This window comes from Gracilinanus agilis, chromosome 2 (assembly GCF_016433145.1).
Source record: "Gracilinanus agilis isolate LMUSP501 chromosome 2, AgileGrace, whole genome shotgun sequence".
Lineage (NCBI taxonomy): Eukaryota > Metazoa > Chordata > Mammalia > Didelphimorphia > Didelphidae > Gracilinanus > Gracilinanus agilis.
Window position 1 is genome coordinate 295,078,734 of NC_058131.1, and position 20,022 is coordinate 295,098,755.

The 20,022-nt window shown below is 32.7% G+C and overlaps 1 protein-coding gene across 1 annotated transcript in view; it reads left to right on the plus strand.

Moving 5' to 3' along the window:
- The window catches only part of RPGRIP1L (RPGRIP1 like), a 123,274-nt gene that overhangs the window by 42,069 nt on the left and 61,183 nt on the right, over positions 1 to 20,022 (plus strand). Inside the window, exons 11-12 of the mRNA XM_044664143.1 lie at positions 16,887 to 16,993; positions 17,189 to 17,239. Of these exons, the coding sequence (XP_044520078.1) occupies positions 16,887 to 16,993; positions 17,189 to 17,239 (158 nt within the window). The remainder of the gene's footprint in view (positions 1 to 16,886; positions 16,994 to 17,188; positions 17,240 to 20,022) is intronic.

A 20,022-nucleotide genomic window follows, 5' to 3' on the forward strand; every position in this document is an offset into this window, starting at 1 on the left:
GGACACTTGTAATTGAATTATATGGCATGGTTTTAGTATGTTATTTACATAACAAAAATGCTTTTATCATTTGTCTCTGCAATACATTTCATATTGACTTAGATTACCAATCACCACCATATTTGTTCTTTAATGATAGTTATAATGACTGCCCATATAAACCTTTTACGCAAGATCATGATGAAAGTAAAATGTTTGCATTGTTTCTGGTTCATTTATTTAAGGCAAGAAATAGTATTGCTCCACAAAGAGTTCAGTGAGTCCTTATTAAATAGATATACTGAAATAGAAATATTTTCCACCTGTTTTCTTTCTTCTGTAAAGTAGAGACAAGTAACTACATTTTGGAAACCAAAGAAACTAAAATCACCCTTTCTTCTTCCTAACCAATTTTCTCTGATGCCCTACATGTCATGATTAAAAGCTTGCATTTCATTTGTTGGGCTTGAAATAAGTAGAAGGAATTATATTTTCCCTAGTACAATTCTGAAATTGTTCCTTCTAACAATCGAAAGTGTTTGATAAAAATAGTTTTGATGCAATGGATTTTCAGCTTTTACCATTTTTATTACTTACTCAATTATACGCTAATTATAAAGTGCCATCCTCAGTTTCTAAATACTACAAATACTGAATAATTTTAATTCTTCCATTCCTTCTCCATTTTAATTTTTCTGTCTTCATCTTTCATAAAAAGGAGTATGGAATAGTGGATGGAGTTGTATAATTAAAAAATCTTAACCCTTTGACTTCATCTCCCAGAATTCCTTTCCTTTTCATCCCCAAGTTGTGTGCTTACATTGTTTGTATATAGTTGTGTGTAACTCTGTCTCTCTCTCTCTCTCTCTCTTTTTTCTGCGTGCATAGCTGGGTTGGCTCCCTCTTTGCTCTAGCTTTTTACTTTCCTTTTTGCTTCAAGTTATTGTTAATAAATTTATTAAATATAATAGATGGAGTATTTGGATATTAATTTTTAATCTCACAGAGTGCTGGACCTGTAGTCAGAAAGACCTGACTTAAAATTCTAGCTGCTGTGTGACCCTGGGCAAACCTCCATCTTCTCTAAGCCTTTGTCTTCTCATCTGTTAAATTAAGTGACTCCTAAGATCTCTTCCAGCTCTAAAGATCTGATCTTTTGATCATAGGACTATCATCACAGAAATATCCTCATTTTGTTATAACTTAAATGTACTTTTTTTTGTTTATTTAAGAAATGTATTAAAATAAACATTCTTTACCATAGCCATTTGTTTGAAAGAGTACACACTTGAGAACTTCAAATTAATGCCATGTTCTTTTCACTGCTTATATTTAGATAGTGTGCTCATATAGTTTACCAACATAACTCTTTTAAGATTTAGAAAGTGCCTTCTTTGTAGAGATATGTAGTGCAAGCATTATTATACTCATTTTTCAGATAAAGAACTTGATATTCAGACATATTAAATGACTGAACGAGGGTCAATAAGGGAGAAAGTATCTCAGATGCAGTACATACACTGCCTCAACCCTTTCATATTTAAAAATTCTTGTTTGTATTAAAGGTTTTGAAATTGTTTGATTTTTTTTACTTTGAAGTTCCCTCACACATATACCTTTTCATGTAGCAAGTGTTCTTTGCCAGAAGATGTTTCCTTAGCTTTTTGTAGTCATTCATATAACTAAAAAATTATTTTTAGCGACTACTCACCTCTTTATTCAAGGTACAAATTAGTTTCAGATTGTGTGAATATGGGGGAGAACGGATATGTAAATGCAGTTTGAATTTCGCTAATGCTTAAATTAACTGCATGTGTTTAAAGGTCTGCTTTTGAAAATCCTTTCTATCTTTAGCTAAAATGCATAATTCAACATGATGCATATGGCTATATTGATCACAGCTGACGATATTAGCACAAAGGAACCCTGAAAATTGTTTAGTTGGGTTGTTCTCTTGACTCTGATTATTAATGGTATTGCTGGAAGAGCATAATTTTTAAAAAGTGAAATGTTATCTCTTTGAATAATAAAATGCCATTTTGTTTAAACTGCCTTTCTTCAAATCACAAAGCAAGGAACTTATTTTTCAATTTTCACAGAGCTATCTAGCATACTGTAGATCAGCACATTTATTTTCTTCCTTTTTAGACTTTTTAAAAAGATGTTTTCTTTTCCCAATTAAATGTAATAATTTTCCACATACATTTTCTGAAGTTATAAAATCTAAATTGTTTTCCTCTCTCATTCTGGAGATGGTAAGCAATTTGATTTGGGTTCAACATATATTATCATGCAAAACATTTCCATATTGTTCATTGTTGTAAGAGAATACTTACATGAAATCAAAACCCAAAAATAAAAAAATAAACTAAAGTGAAAAAATAGTATACTTTGACCTGCATTCTGACTCTAACAGTTCTTTCTCTGGAGGTAGATAGTATTCCCTATCATAAGACCTTCATAATTGCACTGGATCATTATATTTCTGAGAGTAGCTACATCTTTTACAGTTGATCATTGTGCAATATTATTGTTACTGTGTTCAGTGTTCTCCTGGTTATGCTTATTTCACTCTGCATCAGTTCATGGGTCTTTTCAGCTTTTTTCTAAAATCCACATTCATCATTTCTTATAGCACAATGATATTTTATCACCATAATATACCACAATTTGTTTAGCTATTCCCTATTTCATAGATATCCCTTCAATTTCCACCTCTTTGCAACTATAAAAAGAGCTGCTGTAAATATTTTTATACAAGTACGCCCTTCCCTGTTTTTTTAGAATCTCTTTGGAATATAGACCTAGTAGTATTATTACTAGATATAAAGGGTATATAGGGTATATGTCCCCTTTGGGCCTAATTAAAAAATGGCCCTGCAGAATGGTTGGATCAGTTCACAACACCCCTAGCATTAGACATTAGCATCCCAATTTTGCCACATTCCCTCCAACATTTATCATTTTCCTTTACTCTCATGTTGGTCAATCTGATAGGTGTGAGGAGGTACCTTAGAGTTGTTTTAATTTGCATTTCTCTCATCAAGAGTGATTTAGAACATTTTTTCATATGTTTATTGATAGTTTTGATTTCTTCATCTGACAATTACTTATTCATATTCTTTGACCATTTCTTAATTGGGGAATGGCTAATATTTGTATAAATTTAACTTAGTTCTCTATATGTTTGAGAAATTAGACCTTTATTAGAGAAATTTGTTATAAATTTTTTTCACAATTGTTTCTCTTCTAATCTTGGTTACTTTGGTTTTGCTTTACAAAATCTTTTTAATTTAATATTGTCATAATTATTCATTTTACATAAAGTAATGTTCTCTCTCTCTCTCTCTCTCTCTCTCTCTCTTGTTTGGTCATAAAGTCTTCCCTTTTCCATAGATATGCCAGGTAAACTATTCTGTGTTCCACTAATTTACTTATTGTGTCACCCTTTGTGTCTAAATTTATATATCCATTTTGATCTTATCTTGGTATAGGGTATGAGATATTGGTGTATATACCTAATTTTTGCCATATTGTTTTCCAGTTTTCCCAGCAGTTTTTGTCAAAATTCATATCCCAAAAGCTTGAATCTTTGGGCTTATCAGACACTATATGTCTAAGGTTATTTATCCTTGTATATTTTGTATCTAATCTATTTTATTGATTCATCATTCTATTTCTTAGCCAGTACCAGATTGTTTTGATGGTTACTGCTTTTTTTTCATTAATTCTCTTGATATTCTTGATCTTTGGTTCTTCCATATCAATTTTGTTATTATTTTTTCTAGTTCTATAAGATAATTTTTGGTAGTTTAATTTGTATGGCACTGAATAAGCAAATTAATTTAGGTAGAATTGTTGTTTTTATTTATATTAGCTTGGCCTACCCACGAGTGGTTGACATTTTTCAATTGTTTAGATCTGACTTTGTGTTAAAAGTGTTTTGTAATTATATTCACAAATTTCTGTATTTGTCTTGGCAAGTAAATTCCCAGGTGTTTTATATTGTCTGCAGATATTTTAAGTGAAATTTTTCTTGCTATCTCTTCATGCAGGACTTTGTTAGTAAAATATAGAAATGCCAGTGACTTATGTGGGTTTGTTTTGTATCTTGTAACTTTGCCAAAGTTATTAATTATTTCAACTAGTTGTATAGTTGATTCTCTAGGATTCTTTTAATATACCATTATATCATCTGCAAAGAGTGATAGTTTTAGTTTCCTCATTAACTACTTTAATTCCTTCAATTCCTTTTTCTTCTCATATTGCTAAAGCTAGCTAATGAATAATAGTAGTGGGCATCCTTGATTATCCTTTTAGACTTTCCTAAGGACACAGGCCCTATGTTTTAGTAACAATGTTGAGAAGGGGAAAAATGTACAAATAACCAATCATAAGATTCAAATGAAATGATTCAGAGTGATATAGTAAGAGACCATGTTCTTGGTTTCAAATCCCCATTAAAAGCTTACCAGTGAAAGACTACTCTAGTTAATAAAATTTTGGTGAAAGTGAGGTTGGTGGGTTCCTGACCTATCATTAAAATTCCCAATATGAACTCTTCATCCACTGATGCATATCTGTAACTCCTTTCTTACTGTCTCAGAGAGCTTCCTAGGCACCTAATTAGTTGATTTTTGCCATGGTTATGGAATTAGCATGTAGCAAATTCAGGACACTTAACCTCTCAGTCTGACTTTGCTCATTTGTAAAATGCTGAAAATACCTGTAGTACCTACACCATAGGTGAAGAACAAATGAGATAAAATATGCTTTGTAAATCTTCACATACTAAATAAGTATCACTTGATCTTGTTGATGAACATATATTATTATGGAAGATGCTATGTGAAACTATAGAGATTACTTAATTCAAGATGGACTATGACAAGTGCATGGAACTAGCAGTACTCTCTCCCTTTGCCCCCCATTAATAACTTCTTTATGCTTTTCTTAAACATCAGAATCATTATCCAATATCCTCTGTACCCCACAATTTGAGAATAGTCCAAATGATAAAGAAACCTCCTTTGACAGTATTACAACAATATTCTACAGCCAAAGAATTCCATCTTGATAATGAAAGAAAAGAAGTGCATTTCCCCCACTTTTCTTAGTGACCAGGATTGACCATTGCAACTGAAATTTTTGTAGTATTTTAGTATTGTTTTCATTTCTGTGATTGTACTTATTTATATTCTTTTGTTTCTCCTCTTTTTGCTCCACATCACTTCATACAAATCTTTTTATGTCTCCAAATTATATAACAACTATATCATCTTACATTTGTATACCACAATTGGATGCCCACTTTGTTCCCAGTATTTTGCTAGCCCAAGGAGAATGTTATGAATATTTTGTTAAATTTGGGACCTTTTCCTTGGTCACTGATCTCCTTGGGTAATATGGCCAGGAGTGGCCATAGTCCTTCCAACACTGACTGTTGCCATATCTTGTTACCTTTACCAAACTGATGGATATGAGATGAAATCTAAGACTTCCCTTAGTTTTCACTTCTATTAGGGCTTCCATTAGCCTTGTTTTTTTGGAGTATAACCTGATCAACAGTCTCCTTGAAGAGGCAGAGAATAATGTATGTAGTATTATATAATATCATTCCTAACATCCTCAGTTCTACATTTTTCTTTGCCTTTTCTCTTTCCCCTGTGATTTTAAGATCAGAGATTTGGAGCTAGAAGGAATATTAGAAGTCATTTTTCCCTAATTTTATATGAAAATACTAAAGTCCAGTGAGGTTTATGATTTTCTGTGGTCACATAAGGAGTGGAAGCTAGATGGCACAGTGGATAGAATGCTGGACCTGGAGTCAGGAAGACTGAGTTCAAATCCAGACTTAGACACTTATTAATTGAGTAACCCTGTATAAATCATTTGACCCTGTTTGCTTCAGTTCCTCATTTCTAAAATGAGTTGGAGAAGGAAATAGCAAATAAGTCCAGTATCTTTACCAAGAAAACCCTAAATGAAGTCACAAAGAGTCTGACATGCCTGAATCAACTGAACAACATCAATAGCATATAAGAAGTAGGAAAGCTGAGATTTGAACTTAGATCCTCAAAGTCCAAATCCAGGTTTTTATCTCACAAAAAATATTCTGAAATATGCATTCATAGCCTTCCAGAGAATCCAGGACCCATTTTATATACATTTGCAGGGACAGGGAAAGTTAACTTGAACTTATATTGAATAGTGCATTCTAGTCATTAAAATAATCTTCATATTTCATGTTAAGGGAAAAAGAAAACATTGTTTTCATATTAAATTTTCTTTGTCGATGCAGTGATGATATATTGCCATAAAATTTTTTAGTTTTATTTTAGTTTTATTAATATTTTTTGGTTTTTTAACATTTATTAATATTCATTTTTTAGAAAAGTTAACATGGTTACATGATTCATGCTCCTACTTTCCCCTTCACCCCTCGCCCTCCCCCCAACCCGGCCAATGCACATTTCCACTGGTTTTAACATGTGTCATTGATCAAGACCTATTTCCAAATTGTTGATCATTGCATTGGTGTGGTAGTTTCGAATCAAAATCCCCAATCATGTCTGCCTCAACCCATGTGTTCAAGCAGCTGCTTTTCTTCTGTTTTTCTACTCCTGCAGTTCTTCCTCTGAACGTGGGTAGCGTTCTTTTCCATAAATCCCTCAGAATTGTCCTGGATCATTGCATTGCTGCTAATACAGAAGTCCATTACATTCTATTTTACCACAGTGTATTGGTCTCTGTGTACAATGTTCTTCTGGCTCTGCTCCTTTCACTCTGCATCAATTCCTGGAGATCTTTCCAGTTCACATGGAATTCCTCCAGTTTATTATTCCTTTGAGCACAATAGTATTCCATCACCAGCATATACCACAGTTTGTTCAGCCATTCCCCAATTGAAGGACATACCCTAATTTTCCAGTTTTTTGCTACCACAAAAAGCACGGCTATAAATATTTTCATACAAGTCTGTTTATCTATGATCTCTTTGGGGTACAAACCCAGCAATGGTATGGCTGGATCAAAGGGCAGGCATTCTTTTATAGCCCTTTGAGCATAGTTCCAAATTGCCTTCCAGAATGGTTGGATCAGTTCATAACTCCACCAGCAATGCATTAATGTCCCAATTTTGCCACATCCCGTCCAGCATTCATTACTCTCCCCTTTCATTTTAGCCAATCTGCTAGGTGTGAGGTGATTCCTTAGAGTTGTTTTGATTTGCATTTCTCTAATTATTAGAGATTTAGAACACTTTCTCATGTGCTTATTCATAGTTTTGATTTCTTTATCTGAAAATTGCCTATTCATGTCTCTTGCCCATTTATCAATTGGGGAATGGCTTGATTTTTTATACAATTGAGTTAACTCCTTGTATATTTGAGTAATTAGACCTCTGTCAGAGTTTTTTGTTATGAAGATTTTTTCTCTATTTGTTGTTTCCCTTCTGATTTTGGCTGCATTGATTTTGTTTGTACAAAAGCTTTTTAGTTTAATATAATCAAAACCATTTATTTTACATTTTGTAATTTTCTCTAACTATTGCTTGGTTTTAAAATCTTTCCTTTCCCAGAGATCTGACAAGTATACTATTCTGTGTTCACTTAACTTATTTATAGTTTCCCTCTTTATATTCAAGTCATTCACCCATTCAGAATTTATCTTGGTGTAGGATGTGAGATGTTGATCTAGATCTAATCTCTCCCATTTTGTTTTCCAAATTTCCCAGCAGTTTTTGTCAAATAGTGGATTCATGTCCCAAAAGTTGGGCTCTTTGGGTTTATCATACACTGTCTTGCTGATGTCATTTACCCCAAGTCTATTCCACTGATCCTCCCTTCTGTCTCTTAGCCAGTACCGTATTGTTTTGATGACCGCTGCTTTATAGTATAGTTTAATATCTGATACTGCTAGGCCCCCTTCCTTCACATTTTTTTTCACCCTAGATAATATAAAATACTTAGGAATCTATCTACCAAAACAAACACAGCAAACAACTACGAAACACTTTCCAAACAAATAAAACTAGATCTTAACAATTGGAAAAACATTGATTGCTCATGGGTAGGACCAGCTAACATAATAAAAATGACCATTCTACCCAAATTAATTTACCTATTTAGCGCCATACCTATCAAACTACCAAAAAGCTTTTTTACTGAATTAGGAAAAACTATAACAAAGTTCATTTGGAATAACAAAAGATCAAGAATATCAGGGGAAATAATGAAAATATATTTTGTTTTTTAAACCACATTCATTTCCAAATATATTCCTTTTTTCTTTCTCTAGCAAATCTTCTTTATAACAAAGATAAAAATGAAATAAAAAGTTCAGTAAAAACTAACCAAAAATTGGTGGTGTCTGACAATATATGCAATATTCCAAATCTTTTTTATTCCAAATGAATTTTGCTATTTTTTTGTCTAATTTTATAATCTACAGTCATTATAGTTTAATTGACATAGCACTAAATCTATAGTCATTTAGGCACTATTAACAGAAAATATCAATAATATTAACATTTGGGCCATAATTAACAATATTGTTTTTATTACATTAGCCAAATCATAAATAATGAATAGCCATAATTACTTAGATCATTATTTCCTTTAAAAAGTGTTTTATAGGGGGCAACTGGGTAGCTCAGTGGATTGAGACCAACACCTAGAGACAGGAGGTCCTAGGTTCAAATCCGGCCTCAGACACTTCCCAGCTGTGTGACCCTGGGCAGGTCACTTGACCCCCCCATTGCCTACCCTTGCCAATCTTCCACCTATAAATCAATGCACAGAAGTTAAGGGTTTAAAATTTAAAAAAAAATTTTTTTAAACTACTTATCTTTATTGTCTTGATAAATTGAATCCTGTGGGTATTTTGTCATTATTTTGAATGGGAATTCCTTTTCTATTATTTCTCCCAGAATTTGTTGTTACTAAATAGTTAGGGTTTGTTTATATACTGATATTTTACTGATGCTAATAACTGCTAATAACTATTAGTTTCTTTGCTAATTCTCTGAGTTTTTCTAAGTAGATGTATTATCTGAAAATAGATCTAATTTTACCTCCTCTTTGCCAGTGTTTATGTCTTTGATTTCTCTCATCTTACCACTCTCTCTTGTATTTCTAGAACTATATAAAATTATACTAGGGAGGGGAACATATATGCATATATATATAGAATTTGATACCAGGTCCTGACCTCAAGGCCAGCCCTTTATCCACTATACCACACTACTTCTTGTGATAATCATTTTCATTTTGATTTGGGGTTTTTTGTTATTTTTGAAATTCAATACAGTTCATTCATTTATTATAAAATTATCCAAGTTTCATTTCTCCTTGAAATTCCATTTATTTGGTTCCTTAAATATTTGAGAAATATTTCAAGATTTAATCACTTAAGAATGTTCATTATTAGATGATAAAATTAAGTAACTTCAACTCTAATAGTTGAAGATTCAAAATCTGTTTATTAGCAATAAATACATAATGGTTAAGACTTGTGTATTTAATCTCTTTTCATAACGGTAATTACCATGTTTATAAATACAAGAATAATGCTCTGATTCTTCATCATGTTATGGAGCTAACCCTGGCTTCTGAAAAACACACCAGTGGAACACAAGCTCTGGCTTCTGATTCTACCACACAAGGAAAATTTTAAGAAGAGTTCTAATAAGTAATTAAATATCTAATTTCTGTGGGGAAAGTTGGCACTTGGTGATGAATTCTGTGGTGATGACAATCCTTGAAACAAAGAAAAATATAAAAAAAACCTTCAGCCTTGTGTTGTGTGACGTGTTTTTATTTTAGTGCTAATGGTGGGAAAGTGAGAGAAAAGAGTACTGGAAATCATAGTTTGGTACCATATATAAACATTAATTTAGCTATTAGTGCTCCCAATAGAAGAGTCTTCTGACTCTCTGACCAATTGAATACCACCAGTAGAACAGAATTATATTAATCTAGACCCATGACGGCAAACCTATTGCACACAGACCTGTTTTGGGGAACTCTTGCCAAAGACCCAGTGCCCCAAGGACCCAGTGTGCTGGTCCCTGCATCACAGAGTTCACAGAGTTCTTTACTAGAAAACCTGAATAAGGCCCAGCTGGACTGCTCCCCTCCTCCTCTCCTGAGCAGGAGTTAATGAGCCTGTCTCTTCAAGACAGCATCCCTTGCAGGACAAGATCCTCACCCCATTCAGAATAAAATGTCTTCTTAATTAAGTTTGGCCTGAGTGAGACAGAAATAACTTATGATTTACTATCATAAGCAACCAGTGTCTTTACTATACAAAGTATTTTGGGGATTTGGGCATGTGCCTTTTGAGTTTGTACTTTTAAAATGTTCAAAAGTGTAATCTAGTGATTTAGGAATAAGTTTTATGAACACCAGGCTAGGCTAATAGCCTCTTCAGCTATTCCCCAGTTTCTTTCCCAAGCAAACTTGGGCTGCCTTAATTTGCATTCTTAATCCCCTGACCTCTTACTAACACAGCCTATTAATTTTGCATTCAGAGGGGTCCCTCTGAGGGAGAAAGATGGGCTAGAGGCTATGGAAGGTAGTGATTTTCCAAACAACCCTTTATCCAGATTAAAACGACTTCAACCCTCTACCATTTGCTAAAGAAAGTTAATTTTGAGGAAACCACCTTCAGGAAGACTTGACTGTAATGGAGTGAGTGTGTCTGAATGATGTAATTTAACCTGAGAGTTATATTTTCCTATAAGTAAGGGGCTTTCCTGTAAGTTAGGGCTTTTTTTTGCTTTTTTTTTTTCTAGCCACCTTTTCTCTCTTTCTCAATAAAGCTTTGCATTTGAAATGGCTTCTGGTTCTTTGAATGGTGGCTTGAAAGGGTGTACTTTGAAATTTTCAAGGTCTCCTCAATTTCCACTAGGTTTGAGGGGGTTATAGCTCACATAACTAGAGAGGAACAGCGATCCTCACCTCTTTCTCTCCCCAAGCTTGATTACATCACCTGCCCCCCTAACTAGCAGTCCAGTGGGAGTGCTTCATCCTTCCTCTGGGTGGAGTAAAGGGTAAGGGGGCATGAGCATGTTTCTTGGGGGGTAGGCCTGGCACTCCATCTCCAAAAGGTTGCCCATCTCTGATCTAGACCAAGGTTCATATGTTCTTAACTTGGAGTTTGTGAATTTGGGGGGGGGGGTTGTGGATAGATAGATAGATATAGATAAGATAGATAGATAGATAGATAGATAGATAGATAGATAGATAGATAGATAGATAGATAGATAGATAGATAGAATTTCAATATAATTTTCTTTCTTTGGAATACAATGTATTTTATGCATTTAAGTACATTATTCTGAAGAGTCCATAGGCTTCATTGGACTCCAAGACACAAAAAATTCAGAACTCTTGACCTTGACATTCTTGTTATAAATGAAACCAGGAGGCAAAAAGAAGTTGAAATTGAATGAATTCCCTGAATAAGAAAACAAGTGACTGGGTAGATGTGATTTTATTTTGTTTCTAAAGGCAACAAGAAACATCATTTCATAAGATATTTTTGTTCATCTTTAATCACGATGCTTACAAATTCCCTCATCCCATGAAAATGATTGCAGATTATGTGTCAATATATCTTATAGAGGATAAAGATATGGAAAAAGTCTATGAAGTAAGAACATTTTATTTTTCCATACCTTTTGCTGTTTTATGAAAATTATAATCATAATCATCCATTTTCCATAATGTTCTAGAAATGAGTTCATCTAAATTGATGTTGCCCTTGGTTTTATCTGTTGTCTCTATCTGACAAAACAAGGGTCTTATTGAGCTATTTTGGCTTATTAATTATGGTGATTGTTTTATTGTTAAACTTCTCAATGATAATATCAAAGTCAATGAACATCTTGTCTACTTTTAAAAGTAAAGAGCTAGTTTAAATATGATTAGAGCTGATATAACTCTGTACAATATCTCATTTTTATCCTTTATTCTAATTTAGTGTTGATTTTGAACTTTGTTCTAATGATTAAATAATATGATTCCACATAACTGATTTGGAAATAATTCCTTCATCAGTAACAAGTCATCTTCCATTGATCAAGACATACTAATTTTCTATATATGTGATGATATTCAGTACTTAACCAGATTCAGTGACTTCCATTCATATTTTTAAAGAATTTTTTTTAAATATCCTCGAGTAGTTTACAAGCCTTTGCCTTTTTAACTTCTTAATCCTGAACCATGTTATCAATTTTTTTTGTTGTTTCATTGTGTTCTCTGTCCAATTTTTTATTGAAACAACTGTGAATCAGAGTATATGATGACTTGTTCTAGAATACTTTGCCAAATTCTTATGTAGAATTTCTTTACTTCTTCAATGTCTGCCACAGATGTTGGAGCATAAGCTGCATGGTCTTCATAACTATTTGTTTGTGCTAATCAGAAGTGCCTCAAGGCAGTTAATTACGTATCCAAAGAAATGGTTCTCTTTTGTTGCCTTTAGGTTGGCATGATTAAACCAAATCCTTTGTTTATCTATTTAAGAAAAGCCTATAAGCTTTTGTTCCATTTAGTTGCAACTTCTTAATGTCTTCTGTTTTCATTTATTAAGAATTCTGTTGTGGTTGTGGTTCAACTCCTCTGGTAGTGCTTCAATTCATTGGTAGAGAGAAAAAATTATTATCTTAAGAGCCAAAAAGAATTAATATTTACAAATAGTCTGTGTGATTCTTATTGCTTTTGTACCCTTTTCTGCCATTCTTTCACCATCACTGCAGAAGCAGCAAGGGATCCCACAGAACTGGAGGTCCTTTTTTGTCTTTTTTTTTCCTACTTTGTTAATCAATCAAACATTAATTAAACACCTACTGTGTGCCAGCCAATGTTGACACAGACAAAAATGAAATAGTCCTTTCCCTCAGGAAGCTTATATATATTCTGTCAGGAGAATTAGTGCATTACAAAGAGTATATGCAGAATATATTCAAGATAAGCAATAATTTTGGAAGGGAGGTTGCTCCCTCAGGAAATCAAGAAGTTTCATGTAGAAGACAGTGCTTGAATTGAGGAAACTAGGGAAGAAGTCATCACCTACTTGCCAGCTTTTTGGTTATAAGTCTCTCTGTACTTAGCTAAGCAGATCCAGGGAAAATAGATATATGATCTGTTGCCAGAACTATATTTTAATCATTGTCATCTTGAAAGAACCTTCCAGACTTTTCATTTTGTTTAATTTCTTCAAAAGCCCATAGTCACTTCCATGTTAGAGTGAGACACAAGAGCTTTGTACTAATTACTGTTGGTACATTTCTTATGTTTCTTAATTTATTGAATTTTAAAATACTGACTTGATATCAGAACCAAAGAGATTGAAAGAAGTATATAATTAGCAGAAGTCATCAAAATTTTCTAGACTTACATTTATGTAAAATTAATCTAAATAAAGATTTTTATTGGGTTTTTTAATAGCAAGTAAAATAAAATGAATGTAAATTAAGTATCATAGGATGAAATTGTCTGCCAGACATGGTGGTACATATATGCAGTCCCTACTACTGGGGAGGCTAAGGTTGGTAAACTACTTGAACACTGGAGTACTAAGCTGTAGTAAGGCTAAAATAGATCAGGTGGCTATACTAAATAGGTCCAATCCAAGAAAAGTAAAAAATAAAATAAAAGGTGAAATTGGCTAAAGCATTTTCAAAGGACTCCAAGGATCAAAAGTTGTTAGAGAGGCTACCAAAGATCAACTATAATCATCAAAATGTAACCTTATCAAATAGAAATAGCAATTAGTAATGGCAATAAGAATCAGGTTTATTTTTGAAAATTTTATTTTTTTTCCAATTATATGTATTAACAGTTTTAACCTGTTTTTTAGTTTTGGGTCCAAATATTCCCCCTCCATTCTTCCTTTCCTTAGTCCCTCCTTAAGAAGGCAAATGATTTGATAGAGATTATACATGTGCAACAGTACAAAGCATATTTCTATATTAGCCATGTTGCAAAAGAAAACACAGGTCGAAAGAAAAAACGAAAGAGTATGTTGGTCCTGCATTCAGGTTCTATCAGTTCTTTCTCTGGAAGTGTATACCATTTTTCATCATGAAATCTCTGGAAATGTCTTGGGTTTTTGTACTGATGAGTATAGCTAAGTCATTAAAAGTTGATCATCATATAATATTGCTGTGTACTGTGTTCTGCTCACTTCACTTTGTATCAGCTCATATAAGTCTTTCCAGGTTTTTCTGAACCCATCCTGCTCTTCATTTCTTATAGCACAGTAATACTACATCACAATTATATACTATAACTTTTTAGGTTATTCCTTAATTGATGGGCATCTCCTCAATTGTTTATTCTTTGCCACCACAAAAAGAGCTGCTATAAATGTTTTAAACATACTGTATATGTTTTTTCCCTTTTCCTTTGAATTCTTTGGAGTACAGACCTAGTAGTGGTATTGCTGAGTCAAAAGATGTGCACTATTTTATAGCCCTTTAGGCAAAGCTCCAAATCACTCTCCAGAATGATTGAATCAGTTCACAATTCCACCAACAGTACATTAGTGTCCCAATTTTGCCTCATCCCCTTCAATATTCATGATTTTCCTTTTCTGTCATATTAGCTAATTGATAGGGGTGAGGTAATACCGTAGAATCATTTTAATTTCCACTTCTCTAATCAGTAGTGACTTAGAGCATTTTTTCATATGACCATAGATAGCTTTCATTTCTTCTTCTGAAAATTGCTCTTCATATTCTTTGACCACTTTTGAGGAATGGATTGTTTTCTTATAAATTTGACTCATATTTGAGAAAAGAGGCCTTTATCAGAGGAAATTGCTGTAAAAAAATTTTCGCCATTTTTATGCTTTCCTTTTAATTTTGTCTGCATTGATTTTGTTTATGAAAAAATTTTAAAATATGATGTATTTTGAAGGTGCATGTATGGTTGGAAGGCTCAAGCTCAAGGTTAATGTAATAAAATGAGCTGAAATGGGAGTAGACTAGACCAAAAGGAGGTAGGATGGAATGGCTATTTTATAGGGAGGAGGAATTACTAATAATGGTGAAAATATGCATCCTTGTATCACCTCTGAACTAACTGGGAAGGCTTGTAGCTTATCCCTATTACAGGTAATTTTTGCTGATGTTTTTAGATAGATGCTGTTTATAATTTTGAGAAATGTTCCATTTATTCTAATGTTCTCTAATGTTCTTAAGAGGAATGAGTATTATATTTTGTTAAAAGCTTTTTGAGCAGCTATTAAAATAATCATGTGATATTTGTTGGTTTTGTTATTGATGTGGTCAGTTATGCTGGTAGTTTTCCTTATATTGAAACAGCTGTGAATTCTTGATATAAATCCTGCCTGATCATAGTATTATCTCGGTGATATATCCCAGAAATCTCCTTCCTAGTATCTTATTTAAAATTTTTACATCAATATTCGTTACAGAAATGAGACTATACATTTCAGTTTTCTTTTCTCTGTTTTTTGCTTTTCTTGTTTTGGTATCAGCACCATATTTGTGTCAGAAAAGAAATTTGTTAGGACTCCTTTACCTATTTTTCCAGATAGTTTACATACTATTGGGATAAATTGTTCTTTAAATGTTTGGTATCCATTTGGTCCTTGGTGTTTTTTCTTAAGGAAATTTATGTCTTCTTCAATTTCTTTTTTAAAAATAAGGTTAAGTATTCTATTTCTTCTTCTGTTAATCTGGGTAACATATTTTTTAAAATATTCACCCATTTCCACTTAGATTATTAGATTATTGGCATATAATTGTGCAAAATAATTCCATTAATTGCTTTAATTTCTTCATTAATATAGTGAATTGACCCTTTTTGTTTTGATTTGCTTTTCTTCTTCCTTTTTTTAAATGAAATAAAGCAATGGTCTATCTACTTTATTGGGTTTTTTTTCATAAAACTAACTCCTTGTTTTATCAGTTTAATGGTTTTCCTTCTTATAATTTTATTTATCAGAACTGGGTTAATATTAAAAACATTACAGTGGAACAAATAATTTGCTTGCTTTTGATATGAGTTAAGAAATTCAAGATTTAAGCCCTTTAAAGTGCTTTTAGGTTTGTTTGTTTCCATGGCTACAAACTACTCATCTATAAGTACTTGTTTTCTGGTCAACAGGGTGGCTTAGCAAGTTATTCTATATAGACTAATGAAACATTTTACAACCCTAAACATGTGCTCTACTTAAAAAACTTTGCATATAATGACCAGACCATTATCCTAACATCTGTTTGCACACTAGGTTAAGGACATAATTTCCATGTATGATAACAAATCTCTAAGAAAAATGATTGGTCAGCATTCTCAGATTAAATGACAAGAAAATCACCCTATTTCTAATTGCAGTTAATGGCTTTATTATGTAAATTACAAAGAAGAAAAATTAAGAAAATAATTAGAAAATTTCTTTTAAAATGTTATTTTTTTGCCTTTCAGGAATCACAATAAGTAAGTAAAAGGCTTAGATTTAGCAAAAAGTTTCTTAGATATTTTAAAATAGATGTATCTTTGAAATGTCAGAGGTCTTGATTTTCCTTTATAATATATGTGAATAAGATATATATACATATGTGTATGTATATATAATGTTTGTGTTTGTATATTCACATATATAAACATGCATATACTCATGTATTTGTATATATATGAACTGTTTTTGAAATGATTCTAATCAAAAGAATAATATACTTGGTTTATAATATGATATTCATTTATTCATTATTCCCCTGGTGCCTTTGTCTAGTTTTAATATGCCTTGTTACCTCAGATTTCTGGCTAAAATTAGTTAAAATTTGATGCATATCAAGCATTGAAAAATCCATTTGAAATAATTTCTAAGACTCAACTGTGTTTCAACTTTTCTATGTCTTTATTTTTAAGACCAAACAGAAAAAATTACTCAAGAGAATAAAGAGCTACGTTTATGCTATCTGGAACATAAGCAACAGCTTGATGAACTTAAAAATCGCATGACATTTTTCAGCAAGGTAAATTTTTATTTCCTTCAAAAATATAAAATCATCCCATCTTATAGATAAAACACTACAAATAAAAATGTCATATTATAAATTAAGTGGTATCAGGCAGCCATCATTTTGTGAGGATACATTCTTGTATCTTGGAATGCATATGTATTATTCATTAACACCTCTGTGTTCTTTTCCTTCATAAATGTGTTGTAGGAGAGTGAAATTGATGTAACTGAATTCAGTGAAGCTCTCATGCTTATAAAGGTAACTTTCTGAACTTGTTTATGGTTTTCATGTTACTTAGTTCTATGTTTTAGGTTGGCTCTGATCCTTTTCTTTAATCATAGTAAGCTCAACATTAAACATTTCTAAAACCAAAGAAACTTCTCATCTACATATATGCAATGCTTTTAGAAATCAGGAAATTGGGAGATGATAGTAGTTTGATTATGTGAACATTTCAGAGCATCAAAATTCATTAATACTTAGAAATATTTAACTTATAGTAAAACCTTTTGCTTTTCTATTCCGTCCCATAAAACAAATTGAGATTTTTCTTTGAATATTTTTATTGTTAACTTTTGTTTTTCTGTCCCCTAAATTTCCCAATAAGTCCCCTTCCCCTCCTAAAAAGCTTTTTCATATTTCAAAGAATAAAAAAAAAACACAAAAAAATTTTGACAAAATTGTTCTGTACCAATAGTCCCCTATTTCTGCATGCTAGACAAGGAAATACCTTCTCATATTTCATTTATTCCTTCTTTGGAGCCAAACTTGGTCTTTCTAATTTGACAACATTTAGTTTCAATTATTTGTTGTTGTTCTTTCCATTTATGGTGTGGTGGTACTATTTTCCCCCATTTATATATTTTCTTATATATTTTCCCCAAAATATCCTCCCTTATCCTCTCTTCTTCCCCTCCTAGTTCCAGATTGGTCCAACTTTCCAAAAATCCCCCTTTATCCCTTCCCCTTTGACTTTTAATTCTTATTCTGTCCACCTTTCCAAAAATCCCTTCCTTATCCCCCTAACCATGCCTGCCTACTTTTTGATATGAGTTTAATTCTAAAAGCTTCTTCCTCTTTCTTGTCCTAATAGTCCCTCCCTTATTACCTCTCCTTACCCCCTTACCTCTTGATATATACTTCCCTTTAGGTTTGAGGGCAGATTTGAACTCAGGTCTTCCTGACTCTAGGCATGGCACTGTATCCATTGTGTCACCTAGCTGCTGATATTGCAAAGAAATAAAATATTTCTGCCTTTGCTATAATAATTTTAAATATCCAGACATTTTCCATACCATTATTCCTTTAATCTCTATGAGAGAAAATACTGTTTACATAGTCTTTATTTAATTTCCATTATCGAACTACTTAGGTAAATATAGCTTCTATATTATTTTAAAATGGATTTTTTTATATTTACAAACCATTTTCTAATAAGAAATCATTATCCCGGTTGGGACATGGGGCCACCCCTATAATTACTTATTGAAAATGGTTTGACAGTCTATTGTTATTTCTAGTAAATTCTTCATTTCCAAAATTCCTTCATTCAAAGTTGAAACCCTAATAGGTAAAAATTTGCTTCTCTTTATATGACTCCCTTTTCTGCCCTCTTCTTTCACTATGCCTTCTAGAATCCCTGTTAACCAACTGTTCCTTTTATGAGGCTTCTTGTACTCATAAACTCTCCATTTTCCTGAAGTCATAATAATATGGCACTTCTCAGAAGATCCTTCATCTCTGGCCACCCTCTCCAATACTGGGCCAGGAGAAGTAAGCACATTCTTTGTTACCCGTTGCCACTTTCAGACATTCCCTTTACCTCTATCACTTCGCTTTTGAGGTTCACTTTATTTATATATATATATATATACAGAGATATAGATACAGAGATACAGAAAAGGACATACACATACCTATATATAATATAAAAACATACATCAATCAATTGATCAATCTTACCCTATGTAAATATTAGTATATCTTGAGCTATAGGAGAGATGAGTATATATGTATATATACATATGTATGTCTATAAATATTTATAACCCCATATATACAGACATGTATATGTGTATTACCTTATCAAGATCCTGATACTTAATCTAATAGCCCATAGCTCATCTTCCCTCTTTTATCAAGCAGTCTAATAACTGCCTCACAGTTTTTGTGATAGGACCAGGATTTTTCTGATATAATTCCTGTTCTTGAACCATAAAAAATCCCAGCTTTATGTAATTGGTGTCACTCAGACTTGATAAATGCCAGAAACCCCTCAAGTTTCCATTCCCTGACATCGTACTGAGACAAAGAAAAGGTGAGTTCAGAAAATCTAAGAACCACTGCGACCTTGCTATATATCCTTATCTTGTATGGACAAAGTAAACCTCCTTTATTCAGTGACTCGCTAGTACCCCTTTTCTTCACAACACCAAACTTTAACTAAGAGGGTACTGGATTAGAGTCATAGCTATAACAGTCTTAATCTCTACCATGAAAATGCCTGCCCTTATATTTGAAGACTTCATTATAAACTTGATCATCAAAATATTTTTAACTTCCCTGTTCCTCAACTACTATAACTTATACCTTCACTCTAACTCAGTCTCATAATCTCCCACAATTACTCCATCTCTATCATGTAAAACACTGAAATTTTGCATCTGTCCATAACTTCCTGTCCTTCCATTTTACTTTGTTTTTCCTAAAACTGTTCATTATCCTCACTGCAACCTCTAATTACTCCACTCCTGTCTGTTTTCCCATTCTAACCCCATTTCTGTGATTCCATTTTCCTCCATTCTTAACATCCGACCATTTTGTTCCAATCTTTAATGTTGGTTAAGAAGTTCAGATTTGAGTGGATGGTGAACTTAGCCCTTCTTTCAAAGATCAGCCCTTCTCCTTGTACCTTGGATCCCATTTTCTCCCATTTCCTCAAGAATTTTGCCCTTTAAGGCTCTCCCTCTTTCCCCCTCAGTATTTCTTTACCTACTGATTCCTTCTCTACTTTCTACAAAAATGCCAAATTCTTCACCATC